The sequence below is a fragment of the Falco peregrinus genome, chromosome 5 (genome assembly GCF_023634155.1).
Source record: "Falco peregrinus isolate bFalPer1 chromosome 5, bFalPer1.pri, whole genome shotgun sequence".
In the NCBI taxonomy this organism is placed as follows: Eukaryota; Metazoa; Chordata; class Aves; order Falconiformes; family Falconidae; genus Falco; species Falco peregrinus.
Window position 1 is genome coordinate 58,083,747 of NC_073725.1, and position 26,974 is coordinate 58,110,720.

The 26,974-nt window shown below is 41.4% G+C and overlaps 1 protein-coding gene across 4 annotated transcripts in view; it reads left to right on the top strand.

Annotated features, from left to right (window-relative positions):
- The first annotated feature begins 558 nt into the window (after positions 1-558).
- The window catches only part of EXOG (exo/endonuclease G), a 48,148-nt gene continuing 21,732 nt past the window's right edge, over positions 559-26,974 (top strand). For 3 of the 4 annotated variants that reach the window (XR_008747318.1, XM_055804600.1, XM_055804599.1), the window contains exons 1-5: positions 559-757; positions 2,016-2,165; positions 5,617-5,756; positions 7,527-7,603; positions 10,532-10,646. Coding sequence is in view for 3 of the 4 variants with exons in the window: in XM_055804600.1 (XP_055660575.1) it covers positions 610-757; positions 2,016-2,165; positions 5,617-5,756; positions 7,527-7,603; positions 10,532-10,646 (630 nt within the window). In the remaining variant the exon portion in view is untranslated. Of the gene's footprint in view, positions 758-2,015; positions 2,166-5,616; positions 5,757-7,526; positions 7,604-10,531; positions 10,647-22,722; positions 23,311-26,974 lie in introns of those variants that run through there. The other variant, XM_055804598.1, reaches the window with a different exon arrangement.

Sequence of the window (26,974 nt, forward strand, 5' to 3'; positions counted from 1 at the left end):
CTGGTCCCCACATGAGACAAGAAGAAGCCCTCAGCCACAAACCGAAGTGTGGCCAGACCACTGGGCAAGCTGCCTTCAGTGAGCTGACAGCGTGGCGACGCAGCCCTCATGTTTTGGTGTTTTCCATGGCTAAACTGGTCCTTTTTTTCAGCAAAAACGCCTCACGCTTGGTGCTGGCTTGGAAATGCTTGCAGTGGGCCCACATGAGGCCCATACAAACGCTACCGGGCACCTGTGAGGGAAAAACCCCCAGCAGTAATCGGGCTGGTGGTGGTCCTGACAGAAAGCCTGATGCCACATCACCAGAAGGTGATTAAAGCCAATCACGCTGCACGCTGCGGTGCTCGCCGGCTGGCGGTTCGGTAGGCCGCCCCTCGGCGGGCGGTCCCTGCGGCCCCCGTGAGGGCGAGCCCCGCGCCTTCGCCCTCCCTCCCCCACCGCTCTCGGGCAAACCCCGCGCCGCTCCTCCCTGCCGGTGGTTTCCCGCGCGGCGCCGCTGAGGCGATGCCGCCACCATGGCGCCCAGACGCCCGCAGTGCCGCAGCCGAGCCGGCAGGGGGCGCGGCGGGGGTAGCGCGGCGCCGCGGCTGCACACCCCCGCCCGCCGCCATGGCGGCCTTGCCCCGGCACCGCCGCTTTCTGGGCGGCTTCTTCTGCGGGGCCGCGGCGGGCGCCGCCGTGTCGTGCTGGGTTGCGTGGCGGCTTCTCCGCAGCCAGAGCCAGCTGGAGCCGGTCCCCGGGCGAGCCCTGCCGGAGGGTAAGAGCCGCGGGCAGAGGGGAGGCCGGGCGCGGCGGCCCCGCTCCCCACAGCCGTGCGGCCCCGAACCGGCGCCCTCCCCTCAGGGGAGCCTTTTCCCAGCCTGGGGCGCCCGGGGGGGGCGGGAGGGCGGGCGGTTCCCTGGTACCTGCGCCGGGTTGGGGGCGTGGGGGGCTTATTTGGGGATGCTGGGCTGTAACTTGCGCTGGAAACGCAGTCTCCTCGCCGCACCTGCTCCCGCCGAGGCGCTGGTGGCTTGCCAGGGAGGGGGTTTCGTGCCACCGTGGCAGCAAGCGTCCCGTGTGGCAGTGGGGAGCGGAGAGCAGCAGCCTGGTGTGATCTGGTAACGGCCCCATAATGTCACCACACACAGATATATATATTTATTTTTAAACATGCAGTTCAGGTCAGGCTATAGCTACGTTTAAGCTGTTGCGTGCCCTGGGCTGTCCCGGGGAGCTGCGGCCAGCACGGGTGGTGGCTGTCCCCTTGGAAGGCCCCGGCCCACCTGCCGAGGGGGCTGAGGCGTGGGGAGGGGGCTGCGGGGGGCACCGGGCCCGGGGGAAACCTGAAGGCTTTAAAAGCACCGGACTGTTGGAAAGCACAGGAAGAACGGCTCTAAAAACACGAGTGGCTGTCGAACAGATGGCTGGAGGACAAGGAAGTCAGTAAGATGCTGTAAATATTCTTCCATGAGACAAAAATGTCACTTGCAAAAAAAAAAAAACCCAACAAAAAAACCCCCAACAAATCCTCAACGTGAAGCTTTCATTCATTCAGAAGCGTGTGAGCACACACTCCTGGTGACTGCAGGACTCGTGCTTTTGCTCAACTCCTACATCTCAGTTTGTGAGGAGGAGTGTAATTTCCAACTCTGAAGGGTGAAATGGGTGTGTTTTGATTTCCTGTGTCCGTAACTTCTTTTTTTGACTGATTTGTTCCTAAGTATCTGTTAGCTTTTCTTCTGAAGGCCAGCCCAAGGCAATTGCTAGGTAGATATTGGGAGGCAGTAGAGTGGGTGAGTTAGTCCTAGAGCTGAGATCCTCATGTGAGGACACAATGAAAAGCACAACTTTTTTTTTTGTAGAAGGGAGTTTCACTGGATAGCTCTCCGTATTTTTTTTAGGTCTTAATTGTGGCAGTAACCTCAAGTAGTTCCCTATACAGTATATTTACATCCACTGACATACTTTTCTTACTGTCTTGTTTCTGATCCCATTTCATCTTTGGATGGCTTTCTGTTTATTTTTCTTCTTAGAACCAGTAGAAGAGTCTCTGCTGGAAAAATATGGATTCCCTGAAGCTGGAACAGAGACCAGATATTATACAAATCATGCATTGTCTTATGACCAGGCAAAACGAGTGCCTAGATGGGTGATAGAACATATTTCAAAACAGAAGACGCTGGGTATGTAGGTATTTATTTGCTTACGTTTATGATGCCCAGAATGGGCTTTGCTGTTCACAGAAAGGTGGACCCAGGAGCAAGCAGGGAGAAAAATACTATAGTGATTTCTAGGTATGGATTTTTCCACCCATTCACAATCCCACTGGAGGCAGCGTGCCTCTGGGTGGATGTCAGTTTCATTCATTAGAGTATATGTCTAATGTTGCTAGTGATTTAAGTGATCTGTCATTGCAGGTTGGCAGGCCTCTTCAGTGTTCTTTCACTTGTTGGGACTAGTCTGGTATTGGATGTACAATGTCCTGAAGCCTGCAAGATACACTTGGCCCAAGGGCTATGAAAGGGAGGAATGAAGGAGAACTAGAGCTACCTTCTGTGGGAAATTTCAGCTATGAAACAGTCTGTAAGCACCAGATTGATATAGCTGTGTCAGTTAAGTCATGTTGCAGGAGTGAAGCTTAACTTACCTCTTTTAAACATGAATGGAGGAAAGATGAAACGCTGAAAATTAAACTTTCCTTACTGGATTCAGACCTGCAAAGATCAGTGTTACTGCTGAAGCACATGAAAATTGCTTTTGCTTCCTTAGCTAGTGTAGTTAGTTCTGTGGTCCAGTTTATGCCAGTTTAGGTACTGCCCCATATGTGTGAATGCTTGTGGAGTCAGCGCCTTTAGTGACCAGACTTGTTCATGTGCAGATCTTAGAGATTTGCTCAGAATGGGAAGAAAAGAGGAATGTCCATTTGTGAGATAAAAATGGAGCAAAGGACTTCAACTGCTGTAATTGTTCAAAGATGGATAGGGCATTACCTACTTACTGCAGCCATTATTTACGCTGATGCAGTTCTGTTGTATTTTCTGATGTGCATTATCTAATACTCTCTCTCCTGTTCTTTATGCAAGACAGAGGCTCAGTGATTTTTTTTGCTGTCAGTAGTGAATGAAATATGAGAAGTATACAGTCATTGTAAATTAAGTTTATAGCATTAGTTCAGTTTTTATAAGGCAAATTATTAGTAATGGAGGTAACTGTATAATTGTAAAATGTTTTATGAATGCAGTAGCCCTCTAAATATATCTTAATCACTGTCTTCAAATTACCTTTCAAAATTAAAAGCGTGATCCTGAAAATATTTATAACCAACCCCTAAGTAGCATCATTGATTCCACTTGTTTCTGAGAAGAAAGCAGTAATGCCAGGCTTACTTTCAAGTGGGCCTTAATAGCCGAATTGCTAAAATGTTTTCCAAATGATCAGATACAAGTAACCTGTAAGCTGAGATCAAGCATCTTGAGGCATTCAACTCTTGATTTATGTCTGATAGCTACTCCAATTGAGATTTGAGGTAGAACTGTGTTGTTCGGGGAAGGTCACGAAAACCTTTGGTGTTCTGGAGTTTTAAAAGGCTGTGATGTAAAAAAATGTACTTTATTGATAAGTAAGAACTTAAATGTTTAAAAAACATAGTGGAAAGAAATTATCTTTACATGTATATGAGATGTACAAAATTGATTACAGAAGAAATTAGCTGTTTTCGTCAAAGCAGTGAACACAGAATAAATAAGGATACATTTTTCTGTTTTTCAGGTTTAATTGATAGATTACACTTTGTCGTAAATACTGAGATTAAATAGGATTTTTTAAAAATAAGAATTCTGTTGTTTTGCACACTGATAAACTTGTCCATGTGGCTTCCTAAGCATCACTCCTGTGTTGAAGTGTCATGTCACATGCTTTACCAAAATAAAAGAGAGGTGAAGCTCCTTCCTTCTACCTGCAGTGCATAAAGGTGCTCTGACCACCTCTATGTTTTGACATCACCTCCATGGACTTATGCAAAGAGGAAATTGCTTACAGGCACTGTTTTCCAAGAAATGCATTATCCATATGCATGCTCATTGTCCGCCTCTTCCCTTCTTCCTTGTGGTCTTTGCATATCCTTGTGTTCTTCAAAGAGCTGCCAAATGGAGACATGTACCACACTTTTTTTCTCAGTATGGAGCACAAGGAAGCGTAGGGTGCAAATGTGCTCAGTGATAGTATTGACATGACAAAAAAGCCAGAGTGCTGCAGTTTGCCTGTGCATGCACAGTCGGCTATAGAAGAAAGAATAGTTTTAACAGCTAGCAGTGATGACTATTGAAAATTGCCATTCGCGTTGTATAGCAATAGGAGGTGCTCTATAAACTGCTGAGTTTGAGGAAAATTCTCTGGTGTGTACAGGCCCGGATTCATGCTTAAATGAAAAGAGACTGTAAAACAGTCCTGTATATTGCATCTATGAAATTATGCCTAAGATGACACCCTGAATTTTATAAAGAAAGAAATCAGTATGCTGTAGATACTTTGAATTATATTGTCATTTTGGAGAAAAAAATGTGGACACAGTGATGGTGCTCTAAGCCAGTTATTTTCCAGCTGCATGCTGTGCCACTCCCTGTGTGGAGCCCTTGCACAGGCACAGCTGAGTTAGCCCTTGCACGTACGTCTGCTGCTTCTCTAGAGCAGCTTCCTTAACTATGGAAGTTCTTAGGTCCCAAGCTGTTTCCTAAGAAAGATGGTGTGTTACAGGAGGTTGTCAGTGCCAGAATAATTCATGTAGGGCTCTTCTGACCATCACTTCCAAGGAGGCAGTCAGTGTTTGGGATGAAGTAGTCTCAAAGTTGCAGCCTACTCAGCGTAATTTCTTTTCCAAGGAGTTGACTGGGACTTCACGCAGTGGAAGGACACAAATGTAGGTGTATGACCAGTAAACCTGGGAAGAAGGCACAGACTCCCCAGTGAAGACAGCAACTTAGAATGGGCTGCCAACTCTGCAACAGTTAAGTTAGCTCCCCTCCCAACCCTCCCCGCAAAATGTTGTTGTCTACCAGAATACTTTAGGCCTAGTCATTTTCGTGGACATTTCCCAAATGTCTGGACAGGCAGAAGGGGAATCTTGGAAAGGAACAGGAAAGCTCTATGTTTATTTCTGTGTTCATGAAGAACAAATTACTTAACCCATTCAAGAGAAAGTCTTATTATTTTACAAAGTCTAATTTTATAAAGATATACCTATCCTACTTCAGGCTAGGCTTGGAAAAAGAAGAAATGGTTGTAGTGAAGATCTGTGTATCTTAATTGTCCTAAAGAGTGAATATATACTGGTTTATATCTTTAGCAATCTTGCCTTTAATGTGCCTGCATTTATGATAAAGGCCAAAGTATTTTGCTTTTTCTCTATAAAAGCATGTTAGAATTTCTAGTGTATAGTAGGGACGGATTGAGAACTGAAGCACAGGTATTTAAGCAGAGTTATTCTTTTTTATGGTTGAGAAGACAAATACCCAATTTAGATGAATGTGTGTAATCCTTAAGCTTGGGTCACTTGGCAAGATGGGACAGAACCAGTTTTTTGTCTTGTTTTTATGATGGTTTAATGATAACCTAACAGTTTGGTGTGTTATTCCTCAGGCAGTGCGGACCGAAGGCACTGTAAATTCAGACCAGATCCTAACATCCCTCTAATGTTTAGTGCTGTCAATGAAGATTACCTTGGGAGCGGATGGTCACGAGGACACATGGCACCAGCGGGAGATAACAAATTTTCAACAGTAGGATTTTATTTTTTCTTTTTAATTTGTGTTTTTCAGTCAGAAAGGGTCAAAAGACCCTTTAAAGTAATGTGCAGTGTTCCTTTTACAGTTTGTTTTGAGATGGAACATGATCTCATTATTGATGCACAGATCTGGACTTGGAGTTACAAGGTGTGTTCCTGACTGAGCACTGTAGATGCTCTCACAGTCTGCTTCAGGCGTCTAAATCGGGTGCATGCTCTGGTGACATACTTCATTAAATTACACCTTGATTAGCTTGTTTGGCAGAGAAGATGCGAGTATATCTTGAACAGCGTAGTGTTAAGCAAGTCTTCTCAACCTCTTGTATGTCACATTGTCTACCTGTAAAATGAAGATGATAACCTTCATCAGACTAACCTCAATTGTCTTCCAAAGCTCAGTTCAAGGGAGACAGGGTACGGTGACTTCATTCTGGCCAACAGGTGCTGAGATGTTTAAGGCTAGATTGGGCAGAGCAAAGAAGCTGTTAAGTACTGTTCTGTATCGGCAAGGGGATTGCCTGGATGATTTAAAAGGCTTTTTCCTTTCTGGCAGTGTGTATGAGGTAAATTAGAACCACCTTTTGCCATAGTTCTTTCAGTCTATAAAATGTCTTCACCTGCCATTTATTTGAGCTGTAAGAAAAGCATGCTCTAATGCCTTGGCGGACTAACAAAGCAGCCTTGGATTTATTGGATCCTCTTGTGAAATGTGCCTAATGCAGCAATTTGTCAATTAAAAAGCAGTTTGAATTTGTATTTCTACCAGACAGAACAGTATGCGGTGGGGTAGAGTGACAGCACAGTGGCATGTGGTGGATGAAAGAACCAGTTGTTTTACTTCTACTGGAAATGCCTTTGTGGTTATTTATTTGTGGTCTTTGGGGAGATTTTGCTGGTGAGCTACCTGTGCAGAGATCCTGTACCTGGCTTGAAATGCAGTGAGATGATACAATCTTTCAAATAAAGGATTATAAAATTTTTATTTCACAGTTGTAATTAGTGTGGGTAGTATTTGCTCATTATCCTAAGGAGTTCTGTCAGCCCCTTCAATTTGACAAAGTACTATGTAAAAAACACTGACAAGTACAGGACCTGTGAAGATTCTGGGTTAAGATCTTGGAAATTTTTTTCTTTATTTGCCTGCACGGGCGTTGTTTTTCAGTGCCACATCCTTTGTATCTGGAGACATGTGGGCTTCTGTTCAGAGAGGTTTATAACACTTTTGAAAGATAAAATTAGGCAGATATGTACATGTTTGGCCATTACGGTCTCGTAAATAATTTCATCACCTGCATGTTATGAATTTATAAAATAATGATGAATATTTTTAATAAAACTTTTACTTGTAAGGGAAAGAAAAAGTTACCCATTAGGCAGTCAAATAAATGACAAGCATGGGTGAAAGCATCCTTCTCATTCAAAAAAAAGAGTAGCTAGTCACTTCCAAAGACATTACGAAACTGACACTGGGTGACATAGTGATTCCTATGCCTCTAGAATTGGACATTCTTGTGCTGTATTTCTGTCAACCCCCGCCCCCAAAGCCCCAAAAAGTAGATACATTTTGCAAGGTTTGTAGCCTCAGTTATGCACCTCATAATCCAAAATATTTTTTTGAGATGTTCTGACTTAGATTTTATGTGAACTTTTATGTTGATCATGTGAAGACTAAACTAGAAATGGATTCTGATCTGAAAACTTCTAAAATGTGTTTTCAGCTTGTAAATGTTTAAATTAAATTATATTATTTTCTTTCTCTGTGCAGAGAGCTATGGCTGAAACATTTTATCTGTCCAACATCGTACCTCAGAATTATGAAAATAATGCTGGATTTTGGAACAGGTGAGAAATTGCTTTTAAGTAAACTAAGTGAAAAACACCAGGCAGTGGCATAAACAAAAAATGCTATATTTATAAAGCTTCTTCATGTCCAGGTATTCTACAGCACTTTGTAGGCTATCTGTAGAGATCATAGGAACTTTCTCTCAAATGAAAGGCAGCTCAGTCCTTACAGTGCAAGAACAGTATAACAATTGCTTTAGTTATTTATTCAATAAAACTGTAAAGGACATTTTTGGAAAAGATAAAATTACTTCTCTGGCTGATGTGGGTAGAGGTACCAGGCTTAACATCTCTGTCCTCAAGGAAAATTCAGTAGAAGCAAGGAAAGGGTTTAGATCTTGCTTTAACACCTCTTCCTCAAAAAAGTGCTTCCCATCTCTGTAAGTGGACATTGGTTCACTTTGAATTGAAGATCTGAGTGCTCCCCACTGAGTCGTGACTACTTCAGGTCTTGGGTGTTTCTTCAAGTGCTGGCTTCCAAGTAGCAGTCAGGCAGGTTCTCTGTCACTTGTGAGCACTGGCTGGATCGGCTTTGAGGTGAAGTGAGTGGTTGATAAATTTAAATCTCTTCACATAGGATTTGTATTCTTTCCTTAGTGGGAGCAGAGGAAAACATTAATAAAAGTAGCATTCATCCAGTGCTCCTTGCGTAGGACTTACAGAATGTTAAGACTCAGAAACAGGAGGGGAAAATTAGGGTTTTCACAAGGTTCACTCAAGGAAAGGTTAGCAGAATTATATACAGTACTGTATTAAAAGTCTACCAAAAGCGTATTGTCATTCAACTACACACTGCTTTCCAGTTTTACAAGAATGCATATAAAATCCTATGAGGCTTTCAGTAAGGTTATACTGTTTTATAGACAAATAAAATGATATAACATGTTAAGAGATTTTTTGGTATTGTTTTAATACTTGGAAGTATTTGAGCATAAAATTTCCTTATACCAAACCTAGGCATTTATACTAATTCAAGGTTGGAAAACCCCTTTATTTCCCTTGAGCAGGATCTCTGTCTAATAAGGGGATCGTGGGGAGTGTTTGAAAATTTCCCCTGGCACTGTCAGCCCCACCATTTAAGCAGCTATTAGCACTTTCTCCCAACCCCACAGTTTAAATGCTTGACAAAGGTATTGGTGCCACTTTTTCTGTCAGTCACTTTGTATAGTGATGAATAGTTTTAAGGATACCGTGTTTCACGTGTGTTGTATCCCTTCCTGGCTTCAGTACTCTCTTCCTCCCCCTCCTTCTCCTTGCTTGCTTCTTGAATTGTCTTCTGAGGTGCAGGTAGATAATACAATTTAGTTTAATAATCTGTTGGGGTTTTTTAAGTGGTGTTTGCCCTCCAGCCATGTATTTTTGCTGCTTTCCTAGTTCCAGCTGTGGTACTAATCTGACTCTTGGGGAGTCAGTTCCATTTGTGAACCTAGTTGAACTGACTTGCATCTTGTTTTGCTTGATTATGTTTCTACCAGATTAGAAAATTGGATCAACTGGTGAGATAAGTGCCAGAGCCAATGTGGAAGATGGAGTAGGACTTTCAGCTGGGGCAGACAAGGGGAGCAGTAGGAAAGGGGAGAGCAGGACTGCATTTTTCAGCAAGCTGTTAGATAGTAAGCTATTAGATTGGCTCAGTGGTGTGGTCTAACTGCACTTTAATCATTTCTTGTTCTCTTGCCACTAACACACGTGCTTCTTTTATTTTCTGATGTTTAACTGTTGTTTTCTGTCTTCAGTGTGATTCGTGGTCACTGTAATCTGTTCTCTGTCCTGGCTACCACCAAAAGCACTTTGCTCCCTAGCTGCATTTGTTCCCATTCTTTCCTTGTGCCAGGTGGTGGTTGTATTGCCATGCCATGAGACAGCCTGAGGAGCTGAGCTGCTTGGAAGCAAAGCTGACAACAGCAGGAAAAAAAATTAGCTTGTGATCAGTGCTTTGGCATATCACATGAAGAAAGGGCTCATTCCTGCTAATTCTGATTTGTATGAGCTGATTTAACTCATTAAATCAAAACAGTTTGTTCTAGGCTATTGAGAGATGAAGAGTGCTAAAGGTGACCCAAAGGAGAGGTGTGAGGAATAGGGATGAAACAAAGAAGGGGGTGAAACCTCTCTGTTTAAGAGGCAGCCAGATTAGCTGGGTTCATCTGGCTCATGTTGTGGTCTCTGTCCGTTTAAGTGCAACTCTGTCTTTTAGTAAAGGACCAGTGGGTGCTCACTGTACGTGACTCATTTAACACTTGGGGTGTTAGATCGAAGACAGGCTATAATCTTTTGTTTTATATAAAATAGGCAGGATCCAGAAACCTTCTTATTTGGAGAAATATTTTATGCTGTAAACTGAATCAGTTAGTTTAAAAAGCAAAAGCAACATACTACTCTATGTTTAAACAGTTTTATATTAAAAAAAAAAAAAAAAAAAAAAAGACAAGTAGACTGTGGGAATGGTGCATAGAAACTTTCCTAAGTACTTTGAGCTACAGAAAGAGCTTTCTGTTATGGGATGTTGGTTCCTTGGGAAGGAGCATAACAAATTGAGTATCGTGGTAAAATCTTTCGCAGTAAGAATGCCACAACCTGCTGTTTAAAATAAGTATTTTACTAACCCCAAGGGACCATCAACGGTATCTTTCTAGTGTCAAGTGTGGCAGTAAGTAGAGAACTCAGATTTTCAGCACCGGTGGTAAGGCTACAGAAACCTTTTTCAAATGTGTGCGATAATACATCCCTATTTGTAAATAAGTGAACCTGTGACAAGTGGCAAGTAGGACTTGGACCTGCATTATTCCCTCTTTGAATTGAGTCAGTCACATGAGTTTGGAAAACTGCTCCCAAACTGTCAGATGTTTATCTTGCCCTTCACAGTATGTTTCAAAGTTTATTATGTTTTCCCAGCTGACTTTACCCTATCTGACAAATATGTTCCAGAATGGAAATGTATTGTCGGGAATTGACCCAGAGATTTGAGGATGTTTGGGTAGTTTCTGGACCTCTGACCTTGCCTGAAACAAGTGATGATGGAAAGAAGAGTGTTACTTATCAGGTATGTATATATGTTGCTGGGTTAACAGTGCAGTAGTAATATTTATTTAAAAGTGATACTGTAGCTTGATAAAACAAAGTTAAACATCCTAGTACATGCAAAATGTAGGGAATGTCTAGTACTAGTTGGCACAAGATCAGCAGTGATGTTCGATCTTGCCTACACATGAAAAAGTATAATTTTAAAATAATGTGTTTTATTTACAAAGAGGGATCTATTAAATGTCTGTTTACAGTTTGCAGTAAAGCTGTTTCCTGATTTCCATAATACATGTCAGGCTCTAAGCAGAGAGTTAGTGGGTTTTGCTGTTATGTAGGCATCTATTCAGTCATTTATTTATGTATTTTAGAGACCGTGCAATACAAAGGTAGTTTAGGTTTCTCAGAACTATATAGGGTATTGGAATACTTCTATTCATTAATTCAGAAGCAGTTGGTTGCCGATATCCTGCATGCATCACTTAGATGAGGCCTTGCAACTGAGATTCTGAGCAGACCAAAGTCAGCTGCAAGTTCTGTAGGTTTTAGGTGGATGCAGTGTAATCACTGGTCCATGGTACTGATACACCCCCTTCTTCTTTTGGTCCCCTATTTTTATTACCTGCTTAAAATACCTTGAGGGTGTAGGATTGATCATGCACAGTTGTTAGAAACCATCGCTGATAGACAGACAGATAGGGAAAGCTATCAAGTTGAGGGGTGAATTAATACTGCTTATCTGGATTTGCTGTTTGTGAGCATGTGTTTAGATGTCTGTAGGATCTGAGCATAGTAAGGCATTCAAGGGAGGGAGTATTACCTTCTGCCCCTGCTGTAATGAGATATTATTGCTGTCTTCAGTTGCTAGATGAAAGCTAGCATGATGCAAATAACAAATGCTGTATTTTGCGCCTCTTGAAAAAACACTTTTCCTTGAAAATAAGTACTTGGATCAACTGCAGCTTCAGCTTGTGAGTGATTCAGCTGTCCAACTAGTTCTCTGAGGGGCAATGAATGAGCTTGCTACAACAAGCCCCTGTTTCAGAGGGATACGAGAGACACAAAAGAAAGAGATGTTCAGTTTTCAATACTGGCTTGTTGAGCGGTAAGATTTAGGCACTGTTTCTCCATTATAAATACACAGGTGATTTCCATTTGATTGAACTTGGAACGCAGTCATGATAGTATTTAATTTTTCCTGTTCGCTTTTACCTTTTTACTTCTTTAAAAACTGTCTCATATCCCCACCTGCACGTCTATAACCTTGACTGTGATGAAATCACAGCTTTGGGTTTGGGTTTGTTGTTATTTTTTCCCCAGACAGTCATGTATTATGCATATGAAAATGCAGTAATAATAATTGCATATTCAGTGGCAGTTCCAAACTTCAGCTCTCACCACATCTTTGTGAGGAAGGTGACAGCTGTGCTCATTTGCAAGTGGATAAATAAGCCGTGGTTAAGGGATATGACCAATGCCACGTGATGTTAGTGGCAAAATCAGCTTTAGACTGCCAGTGGTTCCTTGTCACCCAAAGGGAGAGTGATGACTTTGCCATTGCCCATTATACTTTTCAGTCCTTTCCCTTGTCTGCCAGCAGTGATGACTGTCAGATCTTTCCACGAGATGCCTAATTACTCAATGCAATAGAAGACCATCCATACCAGACTCTTTATTTGCTTATTGGGCTTGTTTTCTACAGCCCTAGAAAGATAGAGCAGCACACAGAGGAGTCCAGCGCTTACTGGTGACAGCATGAATACGTCCAAAAGCACATAGCTGGGAGCAGGAGGGAAATGTTTCCTTTCAACAGCCTTGAGCTGAGCATTTAGCTTACTGTCATGCAGAACGGTACCATAAGAGTTCTCCAGACTTGCACATAGCTTGCTGGAATTTGCCTCCTTGTAGCTGTCAGGATATTGCATTTATTTTTTTATCCCTAAAAATACATATTTGTCTTACATAGCAAAGAATTAAAAATTCTGAGCTGACTTGAACGTTTTATAGCTGGAAATGATTTTCCAGGAAGCAGCTGAATCATCTATGAACTGCTTCACTTTAATCTTGGTCATCTTTCTCTAGTTTTCCTCTAGAGAAAGTGTTTACTTAGAAGAGAAAGATTACATTTTCTGAGAAATTATTGTGGCTCCCCATTTTGGTTTTGAAATGTAAATTTTAGTATTCTCCAGCTAGAAATAAGAGCAGGCACTGCATCTTACTGCCTTTTATTCAAAATAACTTGCTACCAGGATATGGTGACGGAATAATAGTGGCACAAAATGTCCATGCTGCTTAGATTATCATATCGTTCTGTTCTTGTCTGTTGCCAAGATGTCTTCATCATCCTTGGGTTTGATGACAACTCTGGTCTTTTATGAATGTTTTATCACTTTTGGTCTTAATATAAACTTAAGTTCAGTGTTGGACTGAAAACGGTGGAATGCTACATGATGGTATTCATGCTTTCATTTCACCATTTGGCCACATGCATAAATCCTTTACTCAGCTTCCTATGGTGAGATTCATCATGTAAATTGATTTGTATTTAAGCTGTATTTAAGTACAGATAATGCTGTCTACAAGTGGGAAAAGTAAAATGTTACTTTTGAGGGGTTTTGTTTGTTTGTTTAAAACATTAAATTATTTTATTTGGGTTCCCTTTGGCTACACTCCTAAGTGTAAATAAATACAGTGTGAGGATTGTTTTGTTTTTTTGAAATCTCTTTACGGCAGAAGTTCTTGTGCTTGTCATTGAAGTTGTCCTTTGGGGAGAGAGACTTCAAAGTGGAGTGGTGTGTTGGATTTTGGGATTGGTTTTATTTTTCCCTTCTTATCTCAACACATACACTTAGAAGAGGGAACACAACCTGTTAAAGCACTGGAGAGAAATTCTTTTCAAACAGATACCTTCGATATAATTGCAGCCATTGCCGCTGATTGTTGTAGTCTGGGATTCTGCCCCTAAACCAGTGCTAAGAGTTGGCAGCTGACGAGAAGGGAAGGTGCCTCTTAGCCGTCTTTCAGAGTGAACTGCTGGGTTCAAACAAGTGCCGTAGAAATGAAAGGCTTTTAGTCCTCATTGTTTGTGCTTATGAAGCTGATATGAGAAGGTGTCCTTTGTATGTGCTGTTTTGGAAGTGCTACAGTATACACAATAGTACTGAAACTTACAACCTATAATCTGACAATGTGACTGCTGAGGCTAGGCTCCTTTCTCATGTTTTTCTTCTTCTCTGAGACTAGAACTGTGGAAAAAAGAAAACACTGAAGTACTACAGTGAATGTGCCTGCACTGATTTGTCTCAGATCCTCTTTTCAATCCTAGTTTCCTTGTTTTTGACTAAAGGAACAGTGAAACATGTATCCATGGCTTCACAGGCTGGTGTTTTTCTCATCAGACATCCAAAAAGGTTATTTTTAGATCACTATAGAGGAACAACAGAGCATCGGTCATGGCATTGTTCCCAGTTCCTGCTTGGACTCTGGTACCATTTGTTGTTTAATTCCAGAAAGGGAATTAACCTTGAACTCCTTAGATGCCAGTGTTGTTCTGTCTATTGGCTGAACTTGCAGTATCCTCAGATATGTTCTGTCATTTCATCTGTCTGCAGGGGAGGCTTTTATTGCAAAGAGTAGATTGATGACCATGCTTGGTAGCTGAAAAACATATTTTGTGAATATATGTAAAATAGAATGCCAACAGGAAAAGTCTGTTCTATGTCATGGGAGAGGCAGACACAGGATTTTCATCTTTGTCCAGATCAAATCAAAATGACATTTTCTTGTTTTATACAGTACTCTTCTCCAGTGACTGTCACTGTAGTGATTTTCCTCTGTCAGCAGATTTTGGAGTTTGAAGTACAAATTTTGCAATAATTCTACAGTGTCACACTCAATGCTTCACCCTCCTTATTCTCAATGCTGTTGTAGTAAATACTAATTTAAGAAAATTGGCTCTGGTTAGTGAATGGAAGTACAATTTGGATAAAATTTTGTTTGTTGTTTGAAGAAACATTTTAATGTACATTTTAGTGATATACTGGGTTCATACTGGAATCATATCTGCTGTTTAATTTTCAAAATTGAATGACTAGGCTGTGCCAGAGATGCATGGTAACTGTACCAGAAGATATACTTACTTGTCATCTAAGTCTGTGGCAGATAAGTCCCTGGGAAATCATTGCACCTCTCACATATAAGATGGTACTTTATGGTTTTCCCCAGTCAACTTTCAGAAGTAGTAGAGGTTTTCTCCTAGCCAAGATGCTACAGGGGAAGGAATCCTTGTTAAAGGAGGAAATAAACTGGGGACTGTTACTTTTTGTTGGCTGCTCCAGATAGGCTCAAGGCTACACAGGCAACTAATGGATCGAGGTCCATTATACACGTCCCATAAAACTTACGTACAAAAGACTAGATCTTAGATCAGCTGGTTTAAACGTCTGGAGCTGTCAGCCCTAAATTTAGACATGATGTACAAATGAAAATAATACACAGTGGGTTAAAATTGGAGGAGAAGAGACACCAAACGTGCAGGACAGATTTATGGGGTTGCTTTTATTTAGCACTGTACCCATCCCAAAGGTTCTTTTATTATGGAAAGAGTAGTGATAGGGACTGTAGCGCATTCAGTGTTAAGTAACCTAAGTGGATTCTGTGGAAGTAGTAGTCATTGGTCACCATATAAATGCAGTATCATAATGTGTATACACACCCTCTTTAATTAAAAAAAAAAAATCAACAAGGGGGTGGTGGTGAAGTGTCTGTCTTTTAATATCATAAATATGTATTTAGGCACGGGGGGGGGGGGGGTGTTTACCATCTCTTTTTTTTTTTTCTTTTTTAGGATTGCCAAATGATTTGGCAGTAGCAATCAGACCAGCCATAACAAATTAAATTTTCCTCAAGTACGTACATTTGCATTTTGGAGTGCTTGGCTGTGCAGTGTTGTTGCAGATTGTTACTATGATTTTTATCTGTAGTATTTTCTGTATTGCTAGGTTTGCCTTCACATCCCTTGGTTCTTCTCAATGCCATCTGACAGAGTTCTCTCAAATATTGGGGAAAAAACAATATCAACAGCATCAGTGCTGCCTAACACAAATCCAAAAGGAACTGGAGTGAAGGCAGTTAATGCTGTCACAATGATCAAGTAAATAAAATTATACTGATAGCAAAGGGAGTTTTTTATAATGCCAAAAAGTCTGTTTCTATACAGAATTTAGTATCAAATTACAATAAAGCTCTGGGTTGTCAAACCTGGGGTTGTATCAACAAGAATATTATCTACAGTAGAACATCTGGTGGGCCTCATCAGTATCATGCCTCAAGTTACAGCTAAAACAAAACGAATGCCTATTCAGAGAAAGCTACAGTCTTATTTTGGTTGACAAGAATGATGTCCTTGGGTTCTGTCCATCAAGAAGTGCGGCAGAAGTCTTAATTTTTTTGCTGCCAGATGTAGATGGAAGCACTGTTACACAGAGAATTGTGTGTATGCTTGTTTTCGGTCTGTTCTGGTTTGCAGTATGGCTTGTTTCTAAAGTCAGATTATTATACAGAGCGAGCGTGAGAGTGAAGAAACAGTAGAGTGCAGAGGGAATTTCTGGAGCTATCATTTTAACGTATTTGATGATGGTACCCTCTGGTACAAGGACTCTTCGGTGTGTGCTGGCAGTTAAGGCATTATTGGATGTGATTTCTGTTTACCAGGTTCTAAGAGAATCTCAGATAATTGCCAGTCCAGAACTGGCTCTGGCTGGTGAAAGGCTAATTCCTTCTGCTAATGCTCTTCACGGTTGATTTTCATTTTCTAGTCACTAGGTGGCAAAATACTACTTTCAGATTCGAGAGTCCTTTCTTTTAAGAATTCCTCCTACCCTTTCAGAAGAAGATAATTTTGTTACTGCTCTGGGAAGATGTTAAGAACTCCATTATAAAGTGAAAATATGGTAACATTTGTGTATTTTTAAAACTTTCTGGTAAGAGTAACACTCTGTTTTCTTCTAATATAGTATGAAGTGTTCTGCCGTTACACCTTATGTATTCCTTTTCTCCTGTTTATTTAAGCATGGAGTTTTCTTTCTCATAAACTCCAGACTGTCATTTTTAGGGATTTGCCTCCTATTTGCCTGACTACCACCACAAAGGTAAAATTAGCTAATGCCATGTGCTTTAACTTACCCTACATGACTTTAGCAAATGTCTTCATTACTTACTGTGATACTTAAGCACTCCACAGATAATATCAAATTAGTCCTTCCAATTTTAAAAACTACGACCAAGAACAGTTTAAGGATTTGGCAAAAATCACAAGGAAAGCCAAGCTTAAGACAAATCCCCATCCAGTGACTTGGCTAAGAGACCGGATTTATCAAAGCTCACAGAGTTCTCTCTGTTTTAAGAAATCATATTACTTCTGCCCTTATCTTTATCTGTCCCTGTGAGCTCTTTAAGTTTGTATAACTGCTTACCAACACGTTTGTTGTTTTAGCAATATGTAAACATCTCTAAATGTCAGGAATTGCACACATTTTAATGGCCTGTCCTCATGACAGCTGTCCACGTTTAATTGGGCATCCAGGAGTATAACAAATTTATACACACTTGTGGAATGTCAATAACAATGTCAATAATAATAAAAACCAATAAACACTATGCTGAAAATTGCATTATCATAATGTTGCATTATTAGATGACTACAGTTCACTTGTAAGGACTTCAGCCACCACCAAATCACCAAAGAAAGTAAGAGCAAAGCAAAAGTGAAAGGAACAAGCAGCTGCTGAAAGTTAGGGCAATGAATGTTTTCACATTGGACTGATACAGACAACGAAGAGAAATAGTATCTGAAATTTCATGTTGTTTTCCCAAATGATGAATGGAAAAGAATATATTTAATGCTATAAAAAGAAGGCTTTTAGCTTGATAGTTTTTTTTTTTGTATTATGAGGCTATTGAAAATTTGAAAGATTAAGCAAAATTTTATAGGAATAACAAAATGGAAGGATTGCACAAAAATTTACCCTGTGGCCTGTTATTACCGTAGTGTGAAGACATGTGGGACAGTAGTGATTTTCAACAGGCCATTGCTGGAATTTATTGCTTGTATTAGCACATAAATTTTTTTTTGAATCACAGATACTGTTAAAAATGCAGCTCTTCTCCAGCTGTGACAGCTAGCTGTTTCAGGCATTGATTGCTGAAAGATCATCTGCTGCCTGTGGATAGACTAGTACAAATCAAAGTCAACATCTGTGCATGGATAATCTTAACCCATTTTCTATTCTGTTACAATAGAAGCATATGCTGTCTGGCTCTATTAGGCATGCACTGAGATAAATGAAATGGTGCAGATCAGAACAGTGATTCAGACCGCTGTAGTTAGGTAGGAGAATCCCCTAGGTGGCAATAGGAAATGAATTGTTGAGTTTGTTTTTCCTACCTATTGCTTCTGTTGCAAACTTCACTTCTAGAGAATCCAGCTTCCTTCCCTGTCTGTCGAGCTGTATGCGGGGGGTGCCTATGGAAACATTTATCTGTAGCTTCTCTACCTACTCCCATAAAAAAGCAAACTGTGGTATATTACAGAGCATAATGATGGAAATATGGCATGTTCCAGAACTGCATTCCTTTTCTAACAGAAATCATTGGGTTACACTGGCTGCATAAATTATTGGTGGTGCATCCTGTGCCTGGTTCACATAAGCATTAAACTGCAGGACAAAACTTAGATATTCTTTGTAATGCGTATTTACTCTGTCAGAGAAATTGGGCACCCTTCTTTGATAGTATTCTCCTCCGGCAGAATGAGCTGGGGATAGAACTTTATGCCCCGATTCCTGTAAGGAAAGGACACTTGTGGACTCTGGCTGTTCAGAGGCTGAAGTTTGTTTTAATCACTCTGACAGTATTAGAACTCAGTGATGTAATTAGAGTAGTTTACAGCTATTCAGAGAACTAGTATAAAGCCTGTGCACTACTTAAATTTTATTTTAAACCTCAAAAGAAAGCTTATGTGGAACTGAAGTGGTACATAAATTACGTGTATGGCCATTGCCTGTGTAGAGTTGAGTTGTATTAAGAGCTACATTTCTCAAAAGGCCAATTCTTCCTTCATTTTGAACTAGTCCTCTCTTTCCTTACCTCCTTCATAGGTGCATATACTATGCATAAATGTGCATTATTTTGCATAGAATATATATATTTGCATAATATTACATAAGCACGGGGTCTGTTTTTCCTTAACACCCACTTCAGGCATTCAGCATTTCCATTTCATACCTAACTATTCTGTGTGCAGCTCTATTCATTCCCCAGCCTTTCTATCCACCCACTCAGTCCTCAGACTCAATCCCCTGTTCCCTCTGCTAGCTCACTCAACACTCATTCACCTGTTTGTTTTACATATGCTATATACCCCCTAATTGGAGATACTTGTAGCAGCTCCATCTGCATGTTCGCTCTTCCTCTAGTCTTTTATACAACAGGCAGAGGTTGGGGGCGGGGGGCGGTTGTAGGAGGTGTTGAGAAGGGGAGAGAACTCAGCTGGGGAGGACCTGGTACACAGATATGTATTTATAATGGGGAAAAAGTATGTGAAGGGCCCTGGAAAAGGCAGTGCACGGCTTACTGCGCAGGAATGCTGCAGGTCAGGAGATTGTTGGCCCAGGGAGAATCTGGGGAACAGGCTTTAGTCTCGCTACTGCCTTCTCTCAGGAGGCTACAGCAGCTTCAGGGTATAGTGCAGCTGTGTACAGCCTCCCTTCTCTTCTGCCCTGCCCTAGAGTGTGCAGAAGGTGGGATTGCAGGGCAGGCGCTGCAAGCTGCCCGCTTCAGCAGGAGAAAAGGAACTGCAACCTTCTGCCTTCAATAGTGTCAGTTACTGGATGCATTGGGGTGAATATGGGAATATGAACTCATTCCTCTCCCCCTCAGGGTTCTTAATGCTTCTTGGCTCCCTCCTTCTCACCCCTGTACGACGCATGTAGAAACTCCCCATTTTGAGTGCCACCTATCTCAGATAGGTTAAACTCCCAACACCATTCATTTTGGAATTCAGTTTTAACCCACCAGGTATAACAATGTGTTGATGCGTAGTTTTTAGTATATTTTAAAATTACCTGTGCATCAGTCAGTTTTGATTATTTATGCCATTGATCCTGCAGAGCTGTAACTGTGGTTTCACCCACACTGAATGCTAAATGCAAAGTGCTTTGACACTCGGGAGCTCTGATTTCCCTATCAAGACATCTGTTGTCGTTGAAAGGGAAAGTAGATTTGGCATAAGGCATTTATTTATTACTTACCAGTTTCAATGACTGTTAGATGTCTAGGCAGAGCTTTTATTTAGGAGAAGGCTGGTGGCATAAGCAAGATCGATTTTGTTAACAAAACCAAGAAACAAACCCCAACCCACAAGAAAAAAAGTTTAAACTATAGCAAAGCTATTAAATAGCCTAGTTTGGGGACGGGGAAGCAAATACTCTGTAACAGAGTAAAGAAATCTAAGAGCATGTTTGGGAGAGGCAGTAGTAATGTTACTACTACATTATCGTACAAAACATAAAAAAACATTGTCAAAGTTTTCCCTTTCTCTTGAAGGTACTTTCTCTGGTTTTGGTCTAACCAGTAAGTCTTTAAGACTGGTCACGTAAAAAACTGACAACAGAGGTAGAAGACACACTTCAAGCGCTGAAAGAATTCATAACTGAGATTAATTAACTATTGGAATAGACTGATGTGAACCTTGGTGATTCAGTAGCCACAGGCAAAGTTTAGTTGTAAAAACATGTTTTCTTTTGCCAAAGTGCTGAATACTCTCAGAATAAAGCATACATAGGAAGTGTTTCTTTTGTGACTGAGTTATATCAGACATATGAATGGACAAAGCCTGTCTGGACTGATACACGGAATTAGTTTGTAAAATACTTTCTATTAATGTTGTTGTGGCAGTAAAATAAATACCTGCTTTCTCTGAAATTATATTTTAACTGTATCTAACAAAAACTGTCAAAAAATCAAAACAAGCAGTCTTTGCTTTTGCAGGTAGTGCATATACTAGAAATAGTACCAAATTACTGGGGTTTATGTGTGAAATAAGATGCCTTTATAGTTTTTGTATCTTTTTCTTCTGTTGCCATTAGAATAGAAGTACAGCTTTTAGAAGGGTAGCTGCACAGAAGGGTTATGCAAAACTCAAGACTTTCCGTGTGTGAGCCTGTTGTACTTTCTTAGCATGGCAGATTCAGTTCAGCAATATTGAAGAAAAAACCACCAAACCTAATACATTGCATGTACGAGCGTCACATCTTGAATTCTGGAGAGATTATGTTTATCATCAAGAGGTGTATTTCCTTGGACTTCTTCCTGACACCTTATTCCAGGGTGGGGTGTCTACTGTGTACATACATGTATGAGCTTTTAACAGATGTCATGTGAATTCAGAGTCCTGATCCTCCACTCCCAGTGCTTCAGTTAATTTCCTGGATCCTTGTCTGAGTGACCCAGCAGGAAACCCAACATGTACAAGCTCTTAAGTTGAATTGTAGTGAATTTGTGGAAGAAACAGGTTCATTTTCTTTGGATAGCTTCTCTTCCAAGATACTGAGTGACTGAATGTACTTTATATCCAGGTCCCCTCAAAAAAATGCTTACTTAGGTAACATAGCTTTTAAATGCAACCTGTGTATAGGTAATAGAGATTAAAAAAAAGCTGACAGAAGGTAAGTTAGAGCTGATTTGAAATGCATATTAAAATGCATATGATTTGGAACTGTTAGGTCAGGAACTTACTATAGAGCCACCGTTACTGAAAACAGCTTTCCAAGCATTAGCAGTGTGGGGCAGTATGAGAAATGAGCTCTACCATCCCTTCAGGTAGAGTACACTTAGGGATCTGCACCAGGATCAGGGAGCTGGGGTCTTGGCTGACTCCCTCTTTCCAAGCATGTTTTTCAGATTTGGTTCTGGTTCAGTTTCAGCTGTAGCTGAAGTTGCATCTGCTTGGGAGATTCAAGTTCGTTCTTCTACCAGAGCTTCTTGTTGCTGATCTTTACAAATATTTAGGCAATAACTGACTAATCTTTTGACCTTTTGACTGCATTGTTGTTCTTAACAGTGTAATATAATGCCAGTGGGTTAGAGGCAAAAAGCAGAGAACTTTCTGGGAAACTTTTTTACCAACAGTGAGCGAATAACCCTGCAGTGAAGCATTCTTTGCCCTGCTTTTCCTGATTGAGAGATTCAGGCATCAAATAACTAGCTTATTCCTGAACAGCTATATAAGGGGCTGCAAAGAAATGGTGCTGTGGTGTGTTGACTTGGCCAAGTGCCCACCAGGCCGCTCCATCAATCCCCTCCTCAACAGGACAGGGAGGGGGGCAGGGAGAAAATAAGATGCAAAAAGACTTGTGGGTCAAGATAAAGGCAGTTTAATAAAGCAAAAGCAAAGGCTTGCATGCAGAAGCAAAGGAAAATAAAATATTTGTTCTCTGCTTCCCATCAGCAGGCAGTGTCTGGCCGCTTCCTGGGAAGCAGGGTTTCAGTGTGCATAGCGGTTGCTCTGGAAGACCAACATCATGATGAATGCCTCCCTGCTCCCCCTTCTCTTAGTGCTGTGGCTGAGCAGATGTATGGTATGGATGTATGTGCTGAGCAGATGTATGGTATGGAATATCCCTTTGGTCATTCTGGGTCAGCTGTCCTGGCTGTGTCCCCTCCCAGGATCTTGCCCACCCTCAGCCTGCTGGTGAGGGGGGCATGTTGGTGGGACAGCCTGGATGCTGTGCAAGCGCTGCTCAGCAGCAGCCAAAGCACTGGTGTGTTCTAGCTGCCTTTCGAGCTACCAACGGAAAGCACAGCACTGTGAGGGCTGCTACAGGCAAAACTGTCTCCATCCCAGCAAGACCCAATCCAGCTACTTTCCACCCTCTGTGGAAAGCTTCTGGTCTGATAACATTGCACATGGTTTTGATGTGTAGTTATATGCCATGGCTCATTTTCAGACATAGTAGGATTAGTCTTGCATCTTTTTTTTTTTTTTTCCTCCCCTTCAACTGATAAGATCTGTATCTGTAACATAGCTTTCCTTTTGACAGGTAATCGGAAAGGATGATGTAGCTGTGCCATCCCACCTATACAAGGTGATCCTTGCCAGACGGAGCACAACATCTACAGAACCCTTGGTACTGGGGGCTTTTGTGGTGCCAAACAATCCCATAGGTTTCAGTCACCACCTCACTGAGTTCCAAGTAAATATTGAAGATCTGGAAAAGATGTCAGGTTTAGTTTTCTTCCCCCAGGTGGACAAAACCAAAGATGTTAAAAATATCTGTGAAGTGGATACCTGTAAACTGATGGGCTTCAAGGAATTTACATTGTACATCACTGCTCGAAAAGTGCAGAGTGCCCGTACATTGCACCGGCTGGAGAAAGCCATGGCAGAGTTAAGGGAGGCAGGAATTGAGCCTGATGAATATCTTAGGAAACTTCACAAGAAGAAAGAAGAGGAGCTACTACAGGAAAAACAAGTAGCAGCTAGAGAGGGAAAAGCTGGCTGAGTACTTGCTCAGGAAGATGTTTGGGGTTTGTACTTTGAAAAGGGAGCTGCAGACAAACACAAAGACAAGAGCTCTATGAATTATCCTTTTTTGAGTTGTGAAAGCAATAAAACATTTGGAAGCTGATGGGTTTGGAATAACGTTCATTCTTGTGTAACATGATGCACACACATGGTTTGCTGCAGTACTTAGATGTGGGAAATGAAAATGACCCCTTTCTGGCATGAATAGATACTGGACATCCAGAAAAGGCTATGTGCTATTTTCCAAGCGAGACGTCAGACTTGGGGTTTGTATGGAATCCCTTCTAGGAATATTATAAAAATAGACTGTAGACACCTTGGGAGTATAACTGGAACATGTTTAAATGTAATTCTTCCTGTAAATGTCTTTCAATATGATGTTGTAGAAGCAGTGGTACTTTCTGGGATTTTTAAAAATTTAATTGGAAATGTTTACTTTAGAGATCTTTTATTACAGACCTGTACGACATAATCTGAATCCCTTACAGTCTTCACTTAGTTGTGTTAACCAAATCAGATTGTCTCTAACCTCTCCTGACCTTGTGTGCTTTGGATACTTCAGCGTGTCAGTAGCTGTCAACTGTTGTCATTTGCAGCAGACTTCTTCCATTCATATATAATTCTGCAATTCTTTTAAAAAAGCAATAGAAGCAGAGTTTACACAAGTTGCTACCAGTGTAGACTGGGTCTTCATAAATTAATGTAAGCTTAATATTTCACTTTCACCACTAAGTTTGGATAAATTTGTTTTCTTGCGTATTTTTTGATCTGAGAGGTAAGCATGGCTTTCTCATTGCTTGTAGTAGTCATTCACTGGCTTTTTTCCTAGCATCAGCCTTTGGTTTATAAAGTTTGGTTTCGCAACAAAACTTATGTGTGAAAACAGAAGATTGACTAAAAATGCATTTCCAGTTCTGTTTCAGCAGCAACTGAAGTTGCTTAGATTTACATCTGCTTGAAAGATTGAATGATTTTTTTTTTCACTAGTTTTGTACTTTATTTGTATATACATCTTGAATTTCAGACATAAATCAGTATGACTGGTATCCTCTGATCCTCAGATTTTGCATCTGGAAAGAAAGAGTAAAAACTGGAAATACTTAGAATTTTTTTTAGTGGTAAGAGTCTATATAATTTTAGAGTTGTGCCATAAAAAACACCTTCAGTAGTTTTAACGCGGGAGTTAATGGTTTCTGAGAAGGGTCATGTAGTGCCAGGTTGAACTGGGCTGTTTACATAAAGGATGAATCAGGAGCATTATTTGGATGTTGTGAATCATCGTCTGGATGTTCTAAAAAACTGTATAGTTTCCTTCATCTCAGTTCAATTGCAGTATCGAAAAGTAGATCACTTTATAAAGCAGTTACATTTCCCATGACACTTTTGTGTTTGCCAAGAACATATTTACAAAATCCAGATGTTTAAAACCAGAGAAATGCAACTAGCTAAGGACGTCATAAAAACTTACTGCCCACATAAATTAGAGGGAAATTGAAATTGCTCATTTCAATTTTAGCCTGGAATTTTGGTTGTTAATCCTATCAAATGTAACAAAACCAGTAAATCGCAAAACAACAAGCCACCTCTCCCTTTGCAGAATGTGGGAGATGACAGCATGTGTTGCCTGGAATAACAAAGTGCCAGATACTTCACGTGCCTCTTGATGGTCTTGTGTGCTTCACTGGAGTCCAAGCAGCCTTTTGGCCCTGCGATGGTCTCACCCGTTGGAAAAGGTATCTGTCATCACTCTTTGCATTGTCTTTCTCTTTTTCCCCATTATTTGAATTATTTATGTTTTATAATTCAGCATTTCACCTTCCCTTTCATCTCGATCCTTTCAGCTGAGGTTACAAATCTCCTGCAGTGCTTGCACCTTCTCTGGACAGCTGAAACAGCTCTCAGTGCTATGGCTACGTGTCCATCCGTAGCAAAAAAAAGCGCCTTTGGGACAGCATTGGTTGTATGCGAGGAACTCCAGGTATCTTCCCTCTCTGCTGACAGCTTGCCATTACAACACCAGCAAAAGTGCGGCATGTGACTCACCTCTGGAGGCCTCCTGCAGAGCCCAGCTGCTCCTTAACTCGGTACCTCCTCGGGCCTTACGTACCCCCTGGAATTCCTGCAAGCCCCAGTTACCATAACTTCCATGCCTCTTGGCTTACCGCATAGACTAGACTCCCTATATAATTTTCAGCTGTTGGAGCATGGTTGGTGTTCCTCAGCTCCCCTTGGAGGGTGGCAGCAGGTGGTGAACAGTGAAACCACTTCCAGTGCTGGTCTGTGCCAGAGAGTGCGCTCACCTGCTCTGCTGCTGGTTTCCTCATCTGAAGTAAGTGTGGAGTCTAGCATATAGCAAAAAAATGTACTTTACAACAGGAAATATAAGACAAGTAATAGCAAGGGGGTTGAGGCTTTACACACTTGTTTGAGCCACCTACGTAAGTAATTGTTTGAAGATCCTTCATGAGAACTGTGCTCGTGTCCGTGTCCATCTGTCTTTCCTGTTGCACACTTAATCACTTCCCTGCGTGCATCTGTAGTGACAATACGAATCTATGATGCAGCTAAGCAGCAGGAGCCCTGGAAGCTGAGAACTCTGTCCTTTGTTCCTCTGCTGTTTTGTTTGGGTTTAAAGCTAAATAACTGAATCACAAGGGAAGTTGAACACCAGGCTGTCCACAACCTGATACAGTGATTTTCTGATATTCCCTGGACTGTTGTTGACTCTTGATTGTAACTGCTCATCTTGAATCAGGGAGAAAGTGATGGTAAATAGGAGGCAGGCAAGCGAAGGGAATGCGGGGGGGGGGGGGGGGGGGGGGGGAGGGGCTGCCACCGTGCTCCTGGCTTTGGGCTGCAGCCCACTGGCTCCGCTCGCGCACTTTTGGTATTTGGCCTTTTGAGGGCAGACTGTTTCCATGGTGTCAGCCTCGGCGGCCAAAAATGATGGGGGGATATGAAACAAGTGTCTCCGGCCCCTAATACCTGTCTGTCTGCTTGTGATGCTACGATACCCATTTAAAATGAATTGTTATACTGACAGCAGTGTGGTATGAAGCTAATGATTTTTCCTAGATAAGGGGTTTGATAATAATGTCTGAAAGTGCCTTTAGATTGACCACCCAAGTTGTGTATCTGCTCCAAAGACAATTTTGACTCCAGCTTCTTCATGAATTTCAGTCTAGGTGACGATTTAACCCTGCACTGTTCTTGTGTAATGCTCTTGTTTTGTATCTGTAAACACAATTTAGGGGGGTGGTGGGAATTTAAAGTTCTGGGTTTAATTTTTGTGTGTTTCGTTCACTTTGGAGTACTATTTTGCAATTTTCAGTTTGTCCCATAGTAGTAAAGATGGGTCTCATTAGCTAGTTGTGCTAAGTGCTGCACTAACCTGTGGAGAAACAGTCCCTGTCCTAAAAAGTAACGTGTATTAGATACAGCAGGCAACAGCTGGAAGGGGAGAAGATACAAACCCAGAAATTTAAGGTATTACTTCATCAAGGGGCTTCAAGAGATACTGCAACACACACTTGTGTTGTTTCCATCACTGGAATCATCTCTCTGACAGACACTTGGGTGTCCTGTAAAACAAATGGAGGCAGGTAGGTAACAAACCCCAGGATTTGCAGAAGCTAATCTGGCCAGCAGGGTTTGCTGGAGGTGGGCGCTGGGTTCCTCTGGGTTTCTCAGTCATGAGCCCTTTGTTGGAATTGGCTGAGGGAACTGGGGTGGTTCAGCTTGGAGAAGAGCAGGCTCAGAGGAGACCT